The sequence below is a fragment of the Perognathus longimembris genome, chromosome 9, assembly GCF_023159225.1.
Source record: "Perognathus longimembris pacificus isolate PPM17 chromosome 9, ASM2315922v1, whole genome shotgun sequence".
Classification (NCBI taxonomy): domain Eukaryota; kingdom Metazoa; phylum Chordata; class Mammalia; order Rodentia; family Heteromyidae; genus Perognathus; species Perognathus longimembris.
The window spans coordinates 3,219,125-3,240,212 of NC_063169.1; the positions used below are offsets into that span (position 1 = coordinate 3,219,125).

Below are 21,088 nucleotides of genomic sequence, written 5' to 3' on the forward strand. Positions count from 1 at the left end.
GGAAGAATCCCTGTAACTTCTCTCAGATAGCTCCATTGACTTGTGTGAAGACATTTCAGGTGAAGCGGGAAGCCCAAAGTTTCAGGCCCATTTAAGTAAGAGTTCAGTGGTCTGAATCCTCACGAAGTCACCTTCAGGTATTATTCTAATGCCACAAACTAAGTTGCTGATAGGATAGGCACTGCAGGACCAATAAAAGTCCTGAAATGCTTGGCATAGAAACATCCCGAGTGCACTGGGCTGCGCGGCGGGTGGCATAACCGACACCAAGATCTTTCCCTGCCCTAAGAACTTCCTGGACTCACGCGAGCACCGAGAGCCGCCTTTCCCTAGCGGACGCTGACGGGCGGCGTTGGCTGACCGCCGTCCCTCAGTGAGCTTCCAGGACGCTGTCAGCGTGGGGGTCCAGCCCCCCCCCCCCCGACGGCACAGCTCCACCGTCCCTCAGTCAGCTCCCAGGACGCTGTCAGCGTGGGGGTCCAGCCCCCCCCCCCGACGGCACAGCTCCACCGTCCCTCAGTCAGCTCCCAGGACGCTGTCAGCGTGGGGTTCCAGCCCCCCGCCCCGACGGCACAGCTCACTCAGATTGCTTTGGAAGTGTCGGTGGCCACAGGGAGATGTTTGCTTTCTTAGTCCAGTAATCTCACATTCCTGCAAGACTGGAAAGAATAAGCACCTTGTAAGTAGGAAATCCAGTAACTGCCCCCACTAAACACTGGAAAGCAGGGAAGGAGACAGCCGGCCCTGTGTGCCGTTCCCCCAGGCCGCGCGTCTCAGTCAGTCGCGGGCCACGTAAAACGGACACGCACTTCCCAGCATGCAAGGCATCCTTGGACGCGTGATCACGGACACCACGCTCCAAGGTGACCTGCACGCTCAGTGCGAGGGACCAAAAGCGACCTCATTTGTGTATGCTTAGATGTCTTGGCCATTGTGCGAGCGTGCGCACACGCATGCTCACACGCGTGTTCCCACGCGCCGGCACACGCTGGCCCTGGAGCTTAAACTGAGGAGCTTGTGTTCTTGCTTGGTCTTCTGCACGGGCACCGTAGCCCCGAGTCACGCCTCCCCTTCGGCTTTTTGCTCGTGAAGTGTAGATCGTGGGCTCATCTGCCCGGTCTGGCTTTGACCCGCGATCTTCAGAGCTCAGGCTGCTGAGGCGCTAGGCTGACAGGTGGGAGCCACTGGCCGCCGTGTGTTTGGGCTATTTTTGCTTGAAATCTAACTGGAACACGAACAGCTCCCTCTCCTAACAGAGTTGAGTTTGATCCAGTAATGCTTCCAAATGAGCAATGACTGCTTTTGCGCACTTGAGCTGAGAGGCCAGTGTGTGACATGAACCTTTCCTGTTTTGTGATAATGTGTTTTATTTTAGTGCATCAAACAGGGTAATAAAATAACATGGTGAAAAGCAGTAGTGAAGGGCATACTTGCGGTCATTTTAGAATCGAAAAATGGTTTCACATGTTATTATAACAGACTAATGAGTACAATAAGAGCATTTCCCACATTGTGGTGGTGAATATAGTTTTCCCTAAATAAAATGAAGTTGCTTTTGGCTCTTTGTTAATATATTTATCCATGTATGATCACCATAGTTAGTGACACTTCACACTTTCAGGAACCTTAGAGGATAGAAATCACATAGACAAAAGCATTTTATCTAATGCATCAACAATGCACATGCACATTTGTTTTTAGTACAGTATGCATGGAATGAGAGACTCCACATTTCTTAGTGGCAGGTGATGGATATATAAATACATACTCAGAAGTGTGCTCAAATTACCTCTCCAGCTAAGATCTATATGTTCACAAGTAATTAGAACTAGAACTTAATTCTATTGGTGTTTGGAAAATGTAATACTGTTCTGAAAATAGAATAAGACCTGCACTATACACACACACACACACACACACACACACACACACACAACATATACACTTAGAAATGTTAGTCTATTTCTTTGAATAATTATTCAAAGAAAGGCATAGAGGCAGGTGGCAGTGGCTCACGCCTGTAATCCTAGCTACTCAGAAGGCTGAGATCTGAGGGTTGTTGCTTGAAGCCAGCCTGGGTAGAAAAGTCACTGTGAGACTTTTATCTCCAATGAACCACTCAAAAACCAGAAGTGAAATTGTGGCTCAGTGGTAGAGCTTTAACTTTGAGCAAAAGAGCTCAGAGACTGAGCCCAGGCCTTGAGTTCAAGCCCCCTGACTGACGAAAAAAAAAAAAAACACCAAAAAAACAAGGTATGAAAGTTATTCATCTTTGTTCTGTTTCCTATGTGAATCTGTATACATTGCGCATATGAACTCTAACTCTGTGTGCTTTCCTGAGAAGAATAATGGCAGCTGCTTTCACTATTGTCTTAAAAGAAGGAACTCTCCGTGGAGGTTTTATGAATGTTCCTGGAGTTGGAAACATTCGTTTCGTTTTGGGACGAATTCCCTTGTTGGGAGTCATTTCACCGAGGGCCTCCCCTGGTTTCTGGAGGAACTGTGTACCTCCACGCATCTCAATGAACATGCTACAGAGCAAGCTCTTCTGTTGAGCTGTGCACAAATGCAGGAGGTGACTGGGAAACTGGTTGCAGAAGCTATTTATTGCCCTCCACATCTTAAAATGGAATGGCAACCCGTTTAGGAGACTCATTTCCATCTGCTGAGACAGGATCATCTGAGCCCTGCTCCTTTTGCTGTGGGAAGGGAATTCACACCGCAAGTCATAGCTGGGCGTTGGGGAAGAAGTCCTTGAGGAAAAGGAGGTAGAGCTGGCTCCATGCTCAGTCCTCGGGCATCTTCGGGAAGCGTCGCTGGCTTCAGACGCCCGGGGTCAATCGTGCCATCCCGCATCCTCCTCAGGCTACAGGAAGGCGTCCTTGTCGTCGGCGGGCTGAGGCTGGGAGGGGTGGAGGGAGGCGAGGCTGCGGGGTCTCCGTGCACAGAGCCCCTGGTCCAGCGCAGCTGGCCGACCGTTGCGAGTCCTCCGCGGAGCGCGTGTTCAGCAAAGCGCTTTCTACAGCGAGGAGTCGCTTCTGGTGCGCCCTGCACTCCAGGCACGCGCGGTCGGAGAGGACGCGAACTCACTTCAGAGCAGGAAGACAGAGGCGAGCGGCCTGTGCTCCCCGCGGGCCGCGGGGTTGCAATCGTGACTTCTGAGGGTCGTCGTTCAGGGCCAGGCCGCCGTTATGACACACTTAGCTCCAGTTAACCACCAAAAGCCAGGCGTGGAGGTGTGGCTCAAGGGGCAGAGCGCCAGCTCGGAGTGAAAGAGCTAAGTGACAGAGGCCAGGCCCTGAGTTCAAGCCCCAGGATTGGCCAGCACAAACAACAACAACAACAACAACAACCTCCTGGAGTCAGAGAACGCTAAACTATTCTGAAAAACAAGCAAGTGCGTAAAGAAAGCGCCAGTGGTTCACGCCAGGTCCACTCAAGGTCACAGTGGGTGACCTTCACGAGGAGCCAGGGTCTCCACGTGTCCCCAGCTCCCATCCACCCGCACGCCGCCCCTCACCTCCACCACGGCGGACGCTCCGGCACAGGCAGAGCTGCGGAGGGCACGGCACCCCTGGAAGCTCCCTCCCCTCGGGCGCACCCCACGCCCTCTCACCCCACGTCGAGGGGGAGGGCGTGCGCACGCCTGTCACACTCCTGGAAGAGGAGAAAGCCAGCCGTGAATGAAAACGGGAAAGTGTGAGGCCTGAAATTCAAGCCCCGGAGCCTCCCTCACTTAAAAAAATAGTTTGGGGAAGGTAGACAAGTGGAATTAGAAAAACATGGGAGTTTCCTTACTACTCAAGGGGACCTGAGACAAACTCGGGGTGGACGAATGAATGAAGGTGGGAAGAAGGCGTGGCTGGGGCTGGGGGCGGCGGGGATGGGGGGACCACTGGATCCCCACAGAGCAGACTGAGGGGCGGCAGTCAGGCCGAGCTACAGGAAGCCATTGGAAGTCACACAATGCACCTAGGCAGGTGTGGTTGCTCAAAGGGAACGTGGCCATTATCTCCCAACCCAGGGTGTGCACGGCAGCGGTACGCGGTACGCACCCCGGCTCACACGCTGTGTCCTCACGCGAGTGTTCCTCCTGCCTGAGCCTCTTCCTGCCTTGGACCCCCACAACTGTCATGCGCCCCCCACCTAGGATGTACCCAGCTAGTACCCAGCGAGTGCCCAGATAGTACCTAGTTAGCACCCAGACAATACCTAGAGAGTACCCAGATGATACCCAGATAGTACTCCGCACATGGGTACTCCACAAGTACCCACTGAAGTGAGGTAGCGCATTACAATTCCTAAAGACAGTGGGAGATGGTTTATCTCTCACTGCTTGTGACTTGAATGGTCTTCGTTTAATTGTTTCACAACTGTGTAGCCCATAGGCAAGACCTACACTAGGATTTTATACTTCAGCATGAAGTTGTCCCTGCGAAGATATGCCTCCTCTGTTTACTTAAACGATAATACATAAAATAATATGGAAAGTGTTTTGGTGGGCCAAATAACCAAGCGTTGAGCACATTTTAGGAAGAAAAGATGATGAAACTCGGTCAAGAATCGTGAGTCACAACGACAGTTGAGCTGTTTTATAATGTTTGTAAAAATACCCATCAAAAAGTGCTGCTACCATCACAAACTTTCGAGTAATCATTGTACCCTCACATGAAATTTATGTAAGAACTAATATGGGACTGGGCACTAGTTGCTCACACCTATAATCCTAGCTACTCAGGAGGATGAGATATGAGGATTGAGGTTCAAAGCCAGCCTGGGCAGGAAAATCTGAGACTCTTATCTCCTACCACCACCAAAAAACCAGAAGTGAGGATGCGGTTCAAGTGGTAGAATACTAGCCTTGAGCACAAAAGCTCAGGGAGAACACCCAGGCCACGAGATCAAGTCCTAGAACTGGCACCAAAAAAAAAATAATAATAATAATGAGCTAATATGCCACAGGGCTTGGCTTTGGTGCTAGAACACTTGCAAGTACAAGGTCCTAAGTTCAATACCCCAGTACCACCACCAGAAACAAACAAAACAGAACTCATATTCTGTGAGCAAATTACAACTGGCAATGTTTAGAATTCCTTTGGCAAAAGTACTTCTCTGTGTTATTTGACCTCATGCAGTCATTGGTTTCTAGCTTATTTCAGAAATTAAACTTTCAGGAAAAAGTCATTTCCATTGCCAATATACCAGGTGTGATTTCCCATTAAATTTATTCATTAGGTATCTACTGTCTTTTTAATACTGTACTAGATATTGATCCATCTATTCAACTGGATTGCCCAACATACATTTTATCTATACTGAATATTTTAAGTGTAAAAACCAGATGGTTGAATGGTCTGGAAGTTAATTCATTAATAAACACTTGCAAAAATGTAATTAAATAGAGACATTCTATTTTTATTTTAAAAAGCAAACATCTAAGTATAACCAGTGTTAAAAGCTATGTTTTCTGTAAATAACATTACAAAAAGAGATAATGCAGAAAACATTTTAAATAAATATAATAGATATATTACACCAAAGATAAACACTAAAATAATTTGATTACATATTATATGTATAATTCTATTATATATATATATATATATTCCTAGTCTACTTTCTGGACCATTTGAAGACAATTTATATAAGAAAGTACAGTGGAAGATAATGAGATTAAAACAAGGCCAAATTCTTGCTGATCCTGAATTCTGTACTCTGCAGTGTTTCTTAGCAATGGGATTACTTTGTATTTGCAGAAATAGTGTTTCTCCATGTCAGAGTCAGGTCTGAGGAGAACCAGGCAGTACTTAATACTTGTTCTACATTTCCTTTGCCCAGCACTGCTGTCAAAGTTGGAGTCTCACCCTTGTCCCCCACCTGCTCTCTGGACTCTGCCTTCTCGGGATGGATTGATTCGCCGGGACAACCAGGCATTGCCTGCCAGGTCCTCTGCTTGCACCAAGATCTCCCTGGCATGTTTCTCACTGTTTCTCGCACTTGTGCAAGTCAGGCATAGGCATCTGCACCTTGAACTCTAGAGAGAGGCTGAAGTCCACATTCCATTTCTCTCATGTTTCTAAAAATACTCTACCTATAAGAATATAATCACCCATGCTTTCAGCAATAGGTAAAGAAATCTAGTCCATGAAGGTATTTTTATTATAAAAACACGTATTGCATTGGAATATTTCCATGCATATAAGAAAACCCCGCTCCAAGACATCATCCAGCATTATGCGAGTAGTTCAGGTTATTTAATTTGCCAAATAACTCTGCTGATTACTATTCTTCTGGAAGTCTCCATGTTATTTTCTAACCATGGAATGAGGACATCTCATGACATGATTTCTGACAAATATTCTGTTAAATATCAATCAGAAATTTCCATGTGTTCCTTAGGACTGGTGTCATAGCATATCACATGGTGGGTGAGGGCTTCAGTTTTCTGAATGGAGACCAAGACGAAGCAGGCAGTTGAGTCAGAGAGGTGTCAAGCCTCGTGCCCGTGAGCTTACGGTGATCATAACCGGCACTTCTGTGCATGGCAGGGACACGGCTACCAAGCTAAAAACACAGCCTCCAGAATGAGAGAAGGGCTTTTCCAACTACACAGCAGCGAATGGCAAAATATCCAGAGTATTGAAAGAGCTCAAGAAACAAAACTCTCAAAGAATCAACAACCCAAATTCATAAGGCAGAAAATTATCTAAAGAGAGATATTGTCAGGAGAAAATGTAAAAATGGCCAATAGACACATGAAGAAATACTCAGCATCTCTGGCCTTTAAGGAAATGCAAATCAAAACAACACTGAGACTCCACCTCACTCCAGTTGGAATGGTCATCATCAAGAATACTAACAACAACAGATGCTGGTGAGGATGGGGTGTGGGGGGGGTGGGGGGGAGATTGTAGTGGGGAGAACCTTCATACACTGTTGGTGAGAATTTAAATGGATGCAACCACCCTGGAAAGCAGTTGGAATCTATGGAGATTCCTCAGAAAACCAGACACAGAACAACACTATGACCCAGCAACCACTCAGGCATTTATCCAAAAGATGACAAATCAGAATACAGTGAAGCCGCCTACACAGCCATATTCATTGCTGCACTATTCACCACATCGAATCAGCCCAGATGGCCCTCAACGGATGAGCGGATCAAGAACATGTGATACATATGCACAATGGAATTTTACGCCTCCATTAGAAAAAATGATACTGTATCATTTGTAAAGAAATGGAAACATTATGTTAAGTCAGGCCCAGAGAGACAAAGGATGTATGGTTTCTCTCCTATGCAGAAGCTAGAACGAATGTGTCAAGGTATGAACACATACAGGGTCGTACAAGTGCATGCAATGATATTCACCAAAATAAAGTACTTGCAGGGGAGAGTTCAAACAGTGTAAATAAGTCCTTCCAACAACTAAATCACCGTCCAACAAAATGAATCCCAGGAAGCTGGTACTTGAGGTGTGGGTAAATGAATGAAAAGAGGAAAGGAGGAGAGAACGCAGCCATAATATTCCAGGCACGATGGAACCAGGAAGATTGGGGAGAGAAGGGGGGTTGAGAAAGGGAGAGAGCGACAAGAGGGGTGATTTCTGTCAAGATGAATTCCACTTATAAACCGGCATGGTGAATGATCTTTGTACAGCTACTTCAAATATAATAAAAACAAAATTATACAAAAGGTGATTGTTTGTTTTAACAGTCACTTTGAGACAGCCATTTGGAGAATATAAGTACAACCAAGGCCCTGGTGATGAGCTCCGTAACTGTGTCTGGTTTCTCCCACTCAAAAGATCCCTGAGACATAGGCCGGGGGGGAAGCAGACCAGCTGGAATACATGGAAATACCTTGGCAATGGCCAGCTGAGGTTCAGACAACTGCAGCTAGAGAGAAGGGAGGTATTTTAGGGACTTACCAATGCCGAGTGAGGGGCTAGGCTGCCAGGGCATTACTGACCCCCAAAAGAGGATGTCCTTAAACAGATGTAATCGCCATTAAGGGCTTAGTACCAACCAATGACAGTGGCCATTACTATAGTTGGAAATCAATCAACAATTTTTTCTACTCGCAGTTCTCTAGTGTGCTGGTAACAATCAATACCATCTCCAAATGCACAGGACAGAGACCAGGACAAAGTCATACAGCTGCTGAATTCTGTTTCTCCCTGGATAAGATCAGGGTAAAGGCTGAAACTCAAGCAAATCCCAAAGACATAGACAAGAGTATTTGCTAGTTCCGAGAAAGACCTGAGTGTTTTCAAAATTTTGTGGAATAAGCAATACTTTCCTGTCTCTGGGAAACCTTGCTGGGCAAGCACAAAGTTTGTCAACTTAGTTGGTCATATTTCATTCTTTTCACCCATACCCTGGGCACTTGAAGGTTTTCTTGGAATGCCAATGTTTGTTCTCTCTTATCAGCAAAATCTCCAGTGAACTTGGCAGGGCCCGCGGAGCAAATTCAGAAACAGGAAACAAGTGGCGTGCCTCTCTGCATGGACTAGCTAGAAAAGATGACCTGGTCATGCTCATGGGGTGTCATTCATTTGAACACACGTTTTTGCTGTAGAGACTGGATGAGAATGCATGAACGATAATGCTGGAAAATTTCTTGAGTTTTGTTACTGTGTGTGTGTGTGCACGCGCACGCGTGCATACTGAAGGTGGGTTCTCTACCACTTGAACACCACCTCTACTTCTGTCTTTGGGGTGGTTAATTGGAGATAAGAACCTCACAGGCTTTTCAGTTCAAGCTGACCTTGAAGTACGATTCAATCGTTCTGCTAAAGGATAACACTTCATTCATGAAACCCACAAGCGATTTAAGAATGAACGTCCATAATGGATACATATTCCAAGCCAGTATAGACATGGGCATTAACTCTTGTTTTGCATAAAATTCGGGTTAGAAATGAACTCACCATGACAACTAGTGTCATTCGTGGGAATCTGGACCTTTTCTATGCATGGTAGCACACAGACAATGTAAATATATGTTTCACTTTGTCTCTCCCTTTTCAATCTGATGTGACTACACAGTATCTGTTGTTGTTACAATTGCAGCTTAAATCTCTCCCCCACGTGGGTGAGTGGTCCGGGCTCTGCTGGGCCGCTGTCCCTTGAAGTCTTTCCATTGGTGGAAATGGGGCGGCTGGGCGGTGGTCTGGGCCTGGTCTGGGCCGCTTGTGATGGCTTGCTCAGTCTCCTGGCGGCCAGTTGGAATGTGGCTGGCAGAGGGCTCCTCTGGGGCTTCGGGACCGCCCACCCCGCCGCCTCCCGGGCTGAGACACTCACCAAGGAATGGTCCCATTGGCTGTGTCGTCTGGCATGGTGTCTGGCTCCCAAGACTGAGCTACCCAAAGGGAAGGTTCCGAGAGACCTAGCCGCAAAGTGAACTTCTGAGCTCCTAGCCATCTCAAGCACGTAGAATACACACGCACATATAAATAGATATGTATGTGTGTACATGCACACACACGTATACATGCACATGAATGTGTCTAGGTGCAAATATGCGTGTATACATGTACAGAGCATTGTGTATACATACACATACGTGTGTGTGCACCTAGTCACTGTCCAGCAGTTACAAGCAGCAATGTCTTTCCCTTTTCAAACTTAAAAGAGATGGCAGCAAGAGCATCCTGAGAGAGAGCAAGGGAGACGGCTCATGGGGAAATGCTGTCCGCCGGGGTCTCCAGACAGGCCTCGAACCCAGGACTCGGGGAGAGCGGCAGAGGGCTCCCGTCGCCTGCGGATCTCTCGGGAGTTCCAGTCATTCTTTCCTTTCTTCCTGTTTTTGGCTAGTGTCTGCCTTTGTCCACATTTCAATCCGCGTCGGAGCTGCTTTTGGGGGGTCAGGGAGGAAACTGGAGTAGGCCATCACACAGCCGCGGTGGAGAGCACCTGCGCCGTTCACCAAGCAAACAACCCTAGGCGGCCGGCAGGTGAGCCGAGCCTGCGTCTTCAGTTGCTGGAGTAGAACGTACTCAGGTTACGGGAGAGTTCAGAACCTGCTCATGAAAGAAGCATGGAGGCGTGTGTTGTGTGTGCGTGTATGATACGTGTATTTATTGTCAAATACATATTTACCTTTTAGTGAGCCACCATTTTGTGTGTTGCCAATAAGGAGAAATGAAGAGTTTAGGTGGCTCAATGTTCCATAAAGGCAGATGAGAATGAACTGTTGTGTTGCTGTGTAAACCAATTTTGACGGGAACCAGTAAGGTCTTGCTTACTCTTCATAGACTATCACGCATTTCACAACCTTGAATTTCTCTGCCCCGCGTTTCGAGTGCTTTCCTTTGTCCAAGGACTTAGGGCACAAACATTCAGGAGTCATGCGTGGGGCCGAGCATTGTTAGGAGGGCTTCGGAGCATCAGCAGATGGTATATTTACCGTTTATTCAACTATTTAGGTCAACCACATGCCGGCAAGTTTCCAGATTAATTCTTCCCAAAGCTCGATGACACAAACTAAATGCAGCATCCCCTTCCTTCGAAAATGGAGGGCCAACTTTTCAGCTGAGGATCACGTTGCCACCTTTAGGTGTGTTTGATTCCTCAGTGTGTGTGCGTGTGTGCGCGTGTGTGCGCGTGGCATCACGGGCTCATGGCTGACACTAGCGTTTGAAGGCTGGCAGTAGGAGTCTTAGGCTGCTTTTCTTTCATCGTCAGCTTCTGATTGCTGCTGTCATCCGTCTCAACCATGAACTCAGGACGGCACCCCGGACGCTGTGCCGAGGGGAGAACAGGACGCGACACCGCCCTGACGGGTGTAAACAGACGTGTGTACGTGTGTGTGTGTATGTGTGTGTGTGTGTGTAGGCCCCGGGGCCCTGCCTCGATTTCCCCGCCCGGGGCCCAGCTGTGTGGGGCGGCGTCGGGCGGAGCTAGCGGGGTCTTGGGCTCCGCTCCAACCGGGCAAAAGTGAGAGCTTCTCTGAAAATCGAACCCTGAGCGGACGGGGCCGAGGGCGCGGCCCGGGGGGCGGCGAGGGGGCCCCGCGCGAGGCCCGGGGTTCGAACCTCGCCCCTGAGAAGAAGGCGGCGGGAGCCACCGCGACCCGCGCGCGGAGCGGAGCCGGGGCCGGGCGGGGCTCGGGGCGCAGGGTCACCGCACCCCGCTCTGCGTCCGCGCGGCCGGGCCCGGGGCCGGCGGGTGCGCACCCCCCGGCGGCGGGGCTGAGCCCCGGGAGACCCCGGAGCGAGCGGAGAGGACGCGGGGCCCCGCCGCGCCCGCCGCCGGTCCCCTCCTCCCCCCCCCCCCGCCGCGGCCGGGCCTCCGCAGAGCCCAAGCGGAGACGCCCGGGCACCACCGGGCACCACCGGGCACCACCGGGCACCACCGGGCACCACCGGGCACCACCGGGCACCACCGGGCCGAGGCTGCCCGGCAGGTGCGGGCGCGTGCGGGGGCCCGGGCGTGGGGCGGAGGACGGGGCAGGGGAGGGCCGGGGAGGGGAGCGGCGGCGGGGGGCGTCCGGTGCCCAGGACCCAGGGGCGCGGGGCAGGGCCGAGGCGGTGCGCGCGGCGGGCGGGGCGCGGCGGGGCGGGCGGTGGGAGCCCAGGTGCGCGCGGCGGGGCGGCGGGAGGGGCGGGGCGGGCGGGGCGGGCGGGGCGCGCGGCGCTCGGCCGCCGTCACCTGACTCGTGGTCGCCGCGCTCCGGCGGAGGTGGGGGGCGCGCGGGGCGGGGCGGGCGCGCGGGGAGCGGCGGGCGCGCGGGGAGCGGCGGGCGCGCGGGGAGGGGCGGGCGCGCGGGCGCGGGCGGAGGCGCGCACGGGCTCCGGGGGCGGCGGGCGCGGGGACCGCGGGGCTCCGGGAGGCGCGGGGAGGGAGGGGCCGCGCGAGCGTCGGAGGCGCCGCGCCTGGGGGGGCCCGGGGCCCGCGTGCGGCTGCGCACAGCGCCCGGAGCGGCCCAGGCTCCGCGCATCCTGCGGCGGCGGCGCCGCGCCCCGGTGGTGAGTACCTGGCCCCCGGGGGCCGTGCGCGCCCTCCCTCCCCTCCCTCCCTCCCCGCTCCCGGCGCCCCGTCCGCCCCCCCCCCCCCGCGCCCTTCCCCTCCCTCCGGGCCCGGCGGGCGGCGGGGATGCGGAGCGGATAATCCCGGGCGGGCGCGGGCCGGGCGGGGCGGGCTGACAGCTCGAGGGCGGGGGCTCGGCGCCCGGGCAGGGTGAGGAGGAGGCGCCGGGCGGGCCCGGGTCCTGGCGGCGGGGTCCGGGGCCGAGGCCCGCGGTGGGCGCCGCCGCGCCGGGATCGTCCTCCCGCGGCGGACCCGGGGGTCCGGGAGCCGCGCGGGGTGGGGGGGGGGGAGGGCGCCCGGGCCGGGAGAAGCGGGGCGGCGGCGGGGAGGGGCGCCCCGGGAGTAACCCCGGTCACCCCGACGCCCCCGGGCCGGGACGGGGCCTCCGGACGCGGGGACGCCGCGGGGATGGGGTGCGGGCGCGGGGCCGGGGCCGTGGGAGCGGCTGGCGCGGTGCCCCCGGGGATGCCGCGTCCCCGGGCCGCGCGGGGGCCGCGGGGCCGGGCAGGGCGGGGTCGTGGCGGGGGTGGGGGAGGGGGAGCCGCCGGGCACCCCCCCCCCCGAGGCGTGGCCAGGCTCCCCGGGTCCGGGGTGCGGGTCCCAGCCGGACGCTCCCTTCCCTTCCCGCAGAGGAGGAGGCGCACGGGAGGCTGGAGAAGATGTCGGGCCAAACGCTCACCGACCGGATCGCCGCCGCCCAGTACAGCGTGACGGGCTCTGCGGTGGCCAGGGCCGTGTGCAAGGCCACCACTCACGAAGTGATGGGCCCCAAGAAGAAGCACCTGGACTGTGAGCACCCCCAGATAAGCGGGACCCGCGCGCAGCGTCGCCCCCCGCCCCCCGCGGGTCGGGACTGCCCTGCCCTGCCCTGCCCTGCCCTGCCCTGCCCTGCCCTGCAGGGCCGAAACACCACAGCTCCCCCCACGTGTGCATCCCGAGTTGTGTGCGAGCGCGCGCGTGTGTGTGCGTGTGCTCTCCGTGTGTGTTATGTGTACGCTGGGTTGCACTGCATGTGTGTAGTGTGTGCATACACATGCTGCACGTGGTTGTGTGTGCTGTGTGCATGTGTGCTACATGTGTACGTGTGGTGTGCGTGCTGTGTGTGCACTGTGTGCTGAGTGTGCGCGCTGTGTGTGTGTGGGTGTGCGTGGCGGGCGTGTCCGGGGACCTGTGAGTGTACTGTGCCTCTTGTGCTGTGCCTGTGCTGTGTGCATGGGGTGTGCATGTGTGGTGTATGTGTACTGTGTGCTCTGTGAGTGTGCGGTGTGTGCTGTGTGTGTGTCACACTTGGGATTAGATACTGTGCACTTTATGGGGGTTGGGGAAGGGAACAGAAGATGGAAGGTCAAACTCGTCACCTCCGTGGCCTCCTGGACGCATCGGTTCTGCGTTCTCGGCGTTGTGGCTAAGGATTTGTGGGGGGGGGGGGGCGTCTGTCACCCGTCACCCAAGAGCTATGATGAGGACATTGTGCTAAGTAGGTAGCGGTGGTTTTGTGCGCCTCGTGGTACACTTCCTTGTCGGTTCTCGGGAGATACCAGGTGGAATGCCTCACTGTGGCCACAAAATGGAAGTCCTCCCTGCATTCGAGATGGCACAGTTTCAGAGGAGAGTGTTTCTCTTCTCCTCTTCCTCCCTCACATTGGTTATTTGATGGAATGGGAATGGTTCTGGTTTGGTTTGGGATCTCCCTGTTTCTGAAATTTTTCACTTGGTTGCTGTGGTCCCTTCCTCCTTATTAAAGGCAAATTGGGGACACTTAGAAAAAGACTTGATCATCTGCGTTGGGGAATGAGGCTCCTGGGGTTAGAGTCGGCAGCGTCTGTTCAGTCTTTCTGACCTGCCACCGGATCTTGTGCTGTTGTTATCATGGTGTTCGTCTCCTCTCTGCTTCTCTCCTGCTTCAACCCCCTCCCTCCCCGGCTCTCTTGTGCAACTGAGAGAGGGACCCCCCCCTCCATGTGAATGAAGCCAGGTCCTAGTGCCATCCAGCCTTGGGAACTGTGGTCTCCTAGCATTGAGTGCTTTTCTTCCTAGAAGTTCATCTGAGAGGGAAACAGCCAGGCCACCTTGCCTTGCCGGGGGGTTTATTTATTTAACACCCTTTGATGGCTCCAGTGTCCTGTGTTGTGCATCCAGTACCGGATGAGACGCCACCAGGCCTCACACACCTAGCTGAAGTAGAAATGATAAATTCATGACCGGCTCATTTTGCTGCAGCTTGCTGAATCATTTAGCCATCTTTCCATCAGTTTCCCCAACTCTGGGAGGATGACTCATGTCTCGGTGGTGTGCGTATTAGTGTCATGTCTCCCTTGGTGTGTACTAGAAAATCTTTATCATAAGAAAGGTGCAGAGGATGGACTTCTCCCTGTCATGCAGTGATAGCATTCTGATAAATTAAGGAGGACAGGCGTGAGCTTTTCCTTAAGACAGCCTTTAAATAGAGCCCGACTTTCCGGAGCTCAATGTTTACTCACCTCAGTCTTTTAGACCTGAAAAAAAAAAAAAAAACCTTTAAAAATATTTGAAAATGGGCAGTTTCCCAAATATCAGAAGCCTGCACTCGTGAGTCGGCCGATTCTGAAGCTGTGGGATACGGAGGGATAGTCCGTGTAATTATTTCTTCAGCGAGGGCACATTAGATATGATAGCTGTCTTTCTGTGCTCGCCAGCTCTCCGCGTTTCACCCCAAGGCTGAGTTGAAGCAGAACATCACGTATTTTCTGCCTTACTGGAAAAGTAAAACATCAGAAAGAAAAACCACGAACCAGTCCTCACCCAGGCTTGGTTTTTGCTCATTTGGGGGGCAGAGTTTTTCACACAGAGAGCCCCTGGTGCTGAGTTAGAACCATGAGTAACTGTACATGCCGAGTGTCTATTGAGGACTTAGGATGGAGTACCAAGGCTCACATTATTCATTGCCCTCAACCCCCCCCCTGGCCTCCCCCCTCCCCCCCCCATGTAACTGCTACCTAGAGCTTTTTTGGCAACATTATCTGTTAGTTAGGGGGAAAGGGAGCCTTATCCATTAACTGGCCCTTTCTCCAAAATACCCACCTCACAAACCACACACATAATAGTGTCTGTTTCTTGAAAAAATTTCACCACTTATAAAATGAGGTGTGTTGGTTAATGGGTCTTTCTTTTTTCTTTGTAGCTTTGTTTTTACTTTTCCACTGAGCCATACAAAATACATTATCTTTCATTAAAAATCAAAATTTTGGGTGGAATTTGGAAAGATAGGCACTGCCAACGTGTCATATTCTGAGACAAAAATAACAGGGAGTACTACTTGCAGATGTAAATGATATGCATTGTAAGAGGACATCTTTGTTCAGAATTTTTGGGTGATCCCTTTAAAGTAGGCTATCTTAGTCATTTGTGGACAGGCTTTAAGTAACACAACGGTTAAAAAGGCAAATTGTCGGGGCTGGGGATATAGCCTAGTGGCAAGAGTGCCTGCCTCGAATACACGAGGCCCTAGGTTCGATTCCCCAGCACCACATATACAGAAAACGGCCAGAAGCGGCGCTGTGGCTCAAGTGGCAGAGTGCTAGCCTTGAGCGGGAAGAAGCCAGGGACAGTGCTCAGGCCCTGAGTCCAAGACCCAGGACTGGCCAAAAAAAAAAAAAAAAAAAAAAAAGGCAAATTGTCCTTGTCATTAAGACATGCAGACACATATGTAAGTTGGTTTACAGGTGACAAAGCATATTAAGTAGTTGGGTTTGTTTTTTGTTTTGTTATTGTGTTTTCCCAGTCCTGGGGCTTGACTTCAGAGCCTGGGCACTGTCCCTAAGCTTTTCAAAATTAATTAATTTATTTGTTATCCAAGTAATGTACAGAGGGGTTACAGTTTTTCTCCCACCTTTCCTCTTCCCCGGTTCCCTCCCCCACCCCCCTCCCCCAGAGTTGTACAGTTGGTTTACAGCATATTGTCTTGTAAGTATGACTCTTGCATTGGTTTGCCTTTTACCCTTTGTCTCTCCATTTTGGTGTTCCCCCTCCCTAATTCCAATAAATGTACATGCAATGTCTAGTGTACCAAAGCCAGTCACAGTGACATCAGGAAGAATGACTTGGACCCATTTGTGAGGAAATGGAAAGACTTGGAAAAAAATCATATGAAGTGAAGTAAGCCAGACCCAAAAAATATAGACTCTCTGGTTTCCCTCATTGGAAACAATTAGTACACATCTAGGATAGTCCTAACAGAGGAGCACAACAGCTCAATAGCAATGTACATATGATCACAGAAGATGATGCCAAGCAAAATGAACTACAAGACTTGGAAATAAGTGGTTTATCTTTGTTGCTGTTATTTTCAACATACCTTATGAAATTATGCCTAAGCTTTTTTTTGCTCAAGGCTAGCAGCTCTACTATTTGAGCCATAGCCTCAGTTCTGGCTTTTTGGAGGGGGCGATTAATTGAAAATAAGAGTCACAGACTTCCTTGCTTGGTCTGGCTTTGAACCTCTAACCTCAGATCTTAGCCTCCTAGGGTAGTTAGGATTATAGTTATGAGATTCCTGGTTTATTGGTTTGGTTTGGTTTTGAAAAAAGAAGGAAGAAATGAAGGCAAAATGCAGAATTTGGTGCTTTAGGAAAAAAACATTAAATTTACTATGAGTTTGATTTGTATATTTCTTTTTACTTTGGGGTTTTAATTGGAAGATTGTGACACTAGAATGTATGGCTTTTTTTTTTTTTTGTCAATCATGGGGCTTGAACTCAGAGCCTGGGTTCTGTCCCTGAGCTCAAGGCTCTCTACCACTTGAGCCACAGCGCCACTTCCAATTTTCTGGTGGTTAATGGGAGATAAAAGTCTCACAGACTTTCCTTTCCTGGGCTGGCTTTGAACCTCGATCCTCAGATTGCAGTCTCCTGCATAGCTAGGATTACAGGTGTGAGCCACCGGCGCCCAGCTTTGCTGTTTTTTTTTTTTTAAAAGTTAACTGAACTAATCCTAATCTTTATGAAATGTACATTTAATATTAAAATACTGATTTAAAAGCTAATCTCTTTAGGCTGAAAGGCCAAGAAAATTATTCTTGTTAATTATGGTGCTTTGTAAAATGATACTGAAAGTATGTGATTTGATGTTTGAAGAAATGATTTGTTAACATCTGAGAGCAGAATTGCATGTTACGGAAAGGCAGAGGTAATGAGACTCTATACATGTGTTTTCAGATTTTCTTTTACTCAGTAACAGTATGGAGCTGGAGATTTAGCTCAGCACAAAGCCCTGGGTTCACACCCCAGAACTATGGAAATAAAGTATAATCCCAGTTACTTGGAAGGCAGAGGTAAGAGGGCTATTGTTGAAGACCAGTCTGGACACAGAAGCAGTGAGACTGGAGCTCAACACAAGGAGCGAGCAGAGCAAGCTGTTACGCGCTGGAATTCCAGGCTCTCGGGAAGTCGAGGCAGGAGGGCCCTGGCGTGAGGCTGGTTGTGGCAAACGTGCAAACCTCTATCTAGAAACAAACTGAAGAGATTTCAGGGTGTAGCTCAAGTGGTGGGGTGCTTACCCTGCTTCAGACTACAAGGCTCTGGTTCAAACCCTAGCATCCCCAGAAAAAATAAAATATGAAGTGCGTTTCTTGAAGGAAAAACAGATGGAGGAAACCACCACCATCAACTGCAGTTATATAATAAACATAAAGGATGGTAAACTTGAATACTCTAAATAAGGACTCTATACTTCATGGTAGTTTGGGATTGTATGAAAAATGAAATCATTCCCTACCCTAATAACGCTGCCCTTGGCACATGAAATTGAAGACCCAGCTTCTCGTTGACGTAGTGCTTTGGGGTCCGTGTGTGCAGCCCTCCTCTCGTTCCCTGGGAGCTCCTGGCTGCCCATTCGGTGGTGTATGAAGCTCTCCTGCCTTAGCTGGGAAGATGGGTTAGAACAGACCACTTTAGGTTTCAGGCCATCCAGACTGGAAGAGGCAATATGCTTCCTCTGAAAAGCGGATCGTGTTTGTCCTTGGATTAGAGGGGCGTACGGAGTCCAGTTGTCGTGGGCCCGGGGTGCCCTTATCTGGGGCTCGGAGGCTGTGAGGGTAGAAAGAATCACCTGAGCTTCAGAAGAGGAAGCAGAAGCATGGCAGGGCCTCGGAGAGCGGGAGCCATCTCCCGTTAGAAGCGGCTTACCCAGGGTTAAATAGCCCCGTGTCCGCTAGGGGTCCCGAGGGTGCGGGTGCGAGTGTGCGTGTGGGTGTCCACGCATACACGTGTGCACCGGTCCTGATACTGGAGTTTGAACTCAAGGCCTAAGCACCATCCCTGAGCTTCTTAAGGCTTTACCAATCGAGCCACAGCTCCATTTCCAACCCTTTGGTGGTTAATTGGTGACAAGAGTCTCATGGACTTTCCTGGCCTGGCTGGCTTTGAAACAGGATCTTCAGATCTCAGCCTCCCGAGTAACTAGGATGACAGGCGTGAGCCACTGGTGCACCTGGCAAGATGATTTTTTCTGGTTATTTTTGGATTAAACGCTCTCTCTCCCTCCCCCCTCCCTGTCTCCCTCTGCCCTTCCCTCTCCCCTTCTCTTACTTTCCTTTCTTTTTTCAACCCAGGGCCTAAATACATACTTTGCCACTCAGCTATATCTCTGATCCTCAAGAATAATAAGTAAATACATTGTAAATGGTTCTCTTTTGACTTAAAAGATGTGTGTAAGAGACTCTATATATAATCAAATCGTTGGAAAACTCATTGTAATTGTAGTGTCCGCACACAACTTTTTAAACTAAGCTCTAGAGTTCTAGTGCATTTCCACATTAATTTTAATGTTCAAGAAATGGTTGCCAGGGCTGGGGATATGGCCTAGTGGCAAGAGTGCCTGCCTTGGATACACGAGGCCCTAGGTTCGATTCCCCAGCACCACATATACAGAAAACGGCCAGAAGCGGCGCTGTGGCTCAAGTGGCAGAGTGCTAGCCTTGAGCGGGAAGAAGCCAGGGACAGTGCTCAGGCCCTGAGTCCTAGGCCCAGGACTGGCCAAAAAAAAAAAAAGAAAGAAATGGTTGCCAGATGCTTGTTTATCATTGGATGTGGGTGCTTGATTGCCACTGATTTTTCTCCTGGCTTTTCACAAATACCCCGTAAAAGCCTTCCTTCTCCCTGTTCACGCGCGGGGACGCTTGGCCGGGGCGTTCTGCAGATCGCATCCGCCTTTCGAGAGCCTCGTAAAGAAGGTCAGAAGTGACACAGGATCCCCTTCCCTGGGGGCCAAGGATGCTTTCCTCCCGCCGCGGTGCCAGGCACCTCCGCACCTGCGCTCAGCTGCTGCAGAAGGCCCGCCGGCTCCTCCCAGCTCCTCCCAGCTCCTCCCAGCTCCTCCCAGCCCCTCCAGGCCAGTTAACCCTCGGAAGGCCTGTCTGTCGCCATGACAACATCCCGCTGCTCCTCTCGCACATTCTCTCTGGTAGAGAGATGCGTCTCGTAGGGAGTCTTCCCTGCTGTGCGCCGCTAGGTCGGGGGGACTGTGTGTTCGGAAGGACTTGGGCAGCGGGCCATCCTGGACAGCGCAGTTGGGAGAGACAGGCCACATCGTTGCCCATTTTGTGTCATTGTGGGTGTTGTGGCTAGGTCACCTGATGGTTCTCCCAAAGCTGACACCTGGCTTTCCACGATCACTCTCCCCTGCTTGCTTTCCTGCCCCCGCCTCGGCCTCTTTAACCGCTCCTCCTCTCCCTCAGGCGAGCACGGTCAAGTGTCTCCGTTTAGACCAACAAGCACACCCACCCACCCACACGCCGTCTGACTCCATGACCTCGTCCAGCAGCCGGCCTGTCGTCCCTGCTTTTTTCTTTTCTTTCTTTTTCACAACTGAGCTTTAAATTTTTAATGTAGTTACAAAATTGCATAGCGGGATATACTACGGAGCCTCTGCACATGCGCACAATGTCCTTTGAGCGTATGCCTCCCCTCTATCGCTCTTTCCAATCCTCGCCCCCCTTTATGTAGCTAGGCTTCTTAAAGCAGCAATCTCCAAACATACATAAGGTTTCTGGCCCTCTTGGGGGGTATTTGCAGGTCTTTGACTGTCGTAATTGATCCTTGAAGTATTCGAATTGCCACTTCGCATGGGTCGTTGCCTACTCAATTAGCCAGGGCACTAACCTGGGAGTTCTTCCCTTTTACCTTATCACCTAAATGAAGAACGTTAGCTTTTACTTTGTTCCATGGGCCCCATTTTTCTTTCTTCTTTCTTTTTGCTAGCCTTTCATGAATCCCTTGATGTCTTTTGTTTCTTTCGGTGGTACTGGGATTTGAACTTGGGGGCCTCCTGCTTGCTAGGTAGATGCCCTACCACTTGGCTACTCTATCAGTCTCGTTCCTTTAATTTGTCAGTCTGCTTTTCAAGTCGAGGATTGTTTTTATTGTCCTATGTGTTCAACTTAGTGGATGGAAGGATGCTGACCGTACTTATCTTTGCAATCTCTTTCCTAAAACCTTGCTTTGGGCATTCCTTCTCGGTGCTCAGATGCACACAGGAACTTCAGGAGGAGTCTGTTTTCTGGTTCTTTCTTCCTCTAGTCTGACATTTCTCGCAGACTGCCTATTTCCAACAGAGTGGTGGTAGGGTCTGGGAAATTTTTACTGAATGATTATTATACATTACGTACTTCCCAGATTTTATACCTTATTGTCTCATAAAGCCCTTTGTTCGTTAGTTTGCTTGGGGGTACCATTACCAGGGCTTGAATGCAGGGCCTTGTGTTCTTGCTCAGCATCTTGCTCAAGGCTGGTGTTCTCCTACTTGATCCACACCTCAGTCCAGCATTTTTGTGAGTTACTTGGAACTAAAGTTTCTCAGACTTTTTCTGCCTGCACTGGCTCTGAACCCTGACCTCAGATCTCTGCCTCTGAGCAGTGAGGATTATAGACACGAGTCGCTGGTACTGGGCTTTTTCCTCATAAGCTTTTCTTATAAAGGAAGATTGTACCCTGGCTTCTGGGACCAAAACCCCTGTGGAGAACTACTTAATAAAAATAAACTTTAAAAAAAAAGCGGGCTTGAGTACAAATAAAACTAGATG

The 21,088-nt window shown here is 50.9% G+C and overlaps 1 protein-coding gene across 1 annotated transcript in view; it reads left to right on the forward strand.

Annotated features, from left to right (window-relative positions):
- The first annotated feature begins 11,864 nt into the window (after positions 1-11,864).
- The window catches only part of Snap91 (synaptosome associated protein 91), a 97,386-nt gene continuing 88,162 nt past the window's right edge, over positions 11,865-21,088 (forward strand). Inside the window, exons 1-2 of the mRNA XM_048353629.1 lie at positions 11,865-11,972; positions 12,664-12,822. Of these exons, the coding sequence (XP_048209586.1) occupies positions 12,693-12,822 (130 nt within the window). The 5' untranslated portion in view covers positions 11,865-11,972; positions 12,664-12,692. The remainder of the gene's footprint in view (positions 11,973-12,663; positions 12,823-21,088) is intronic.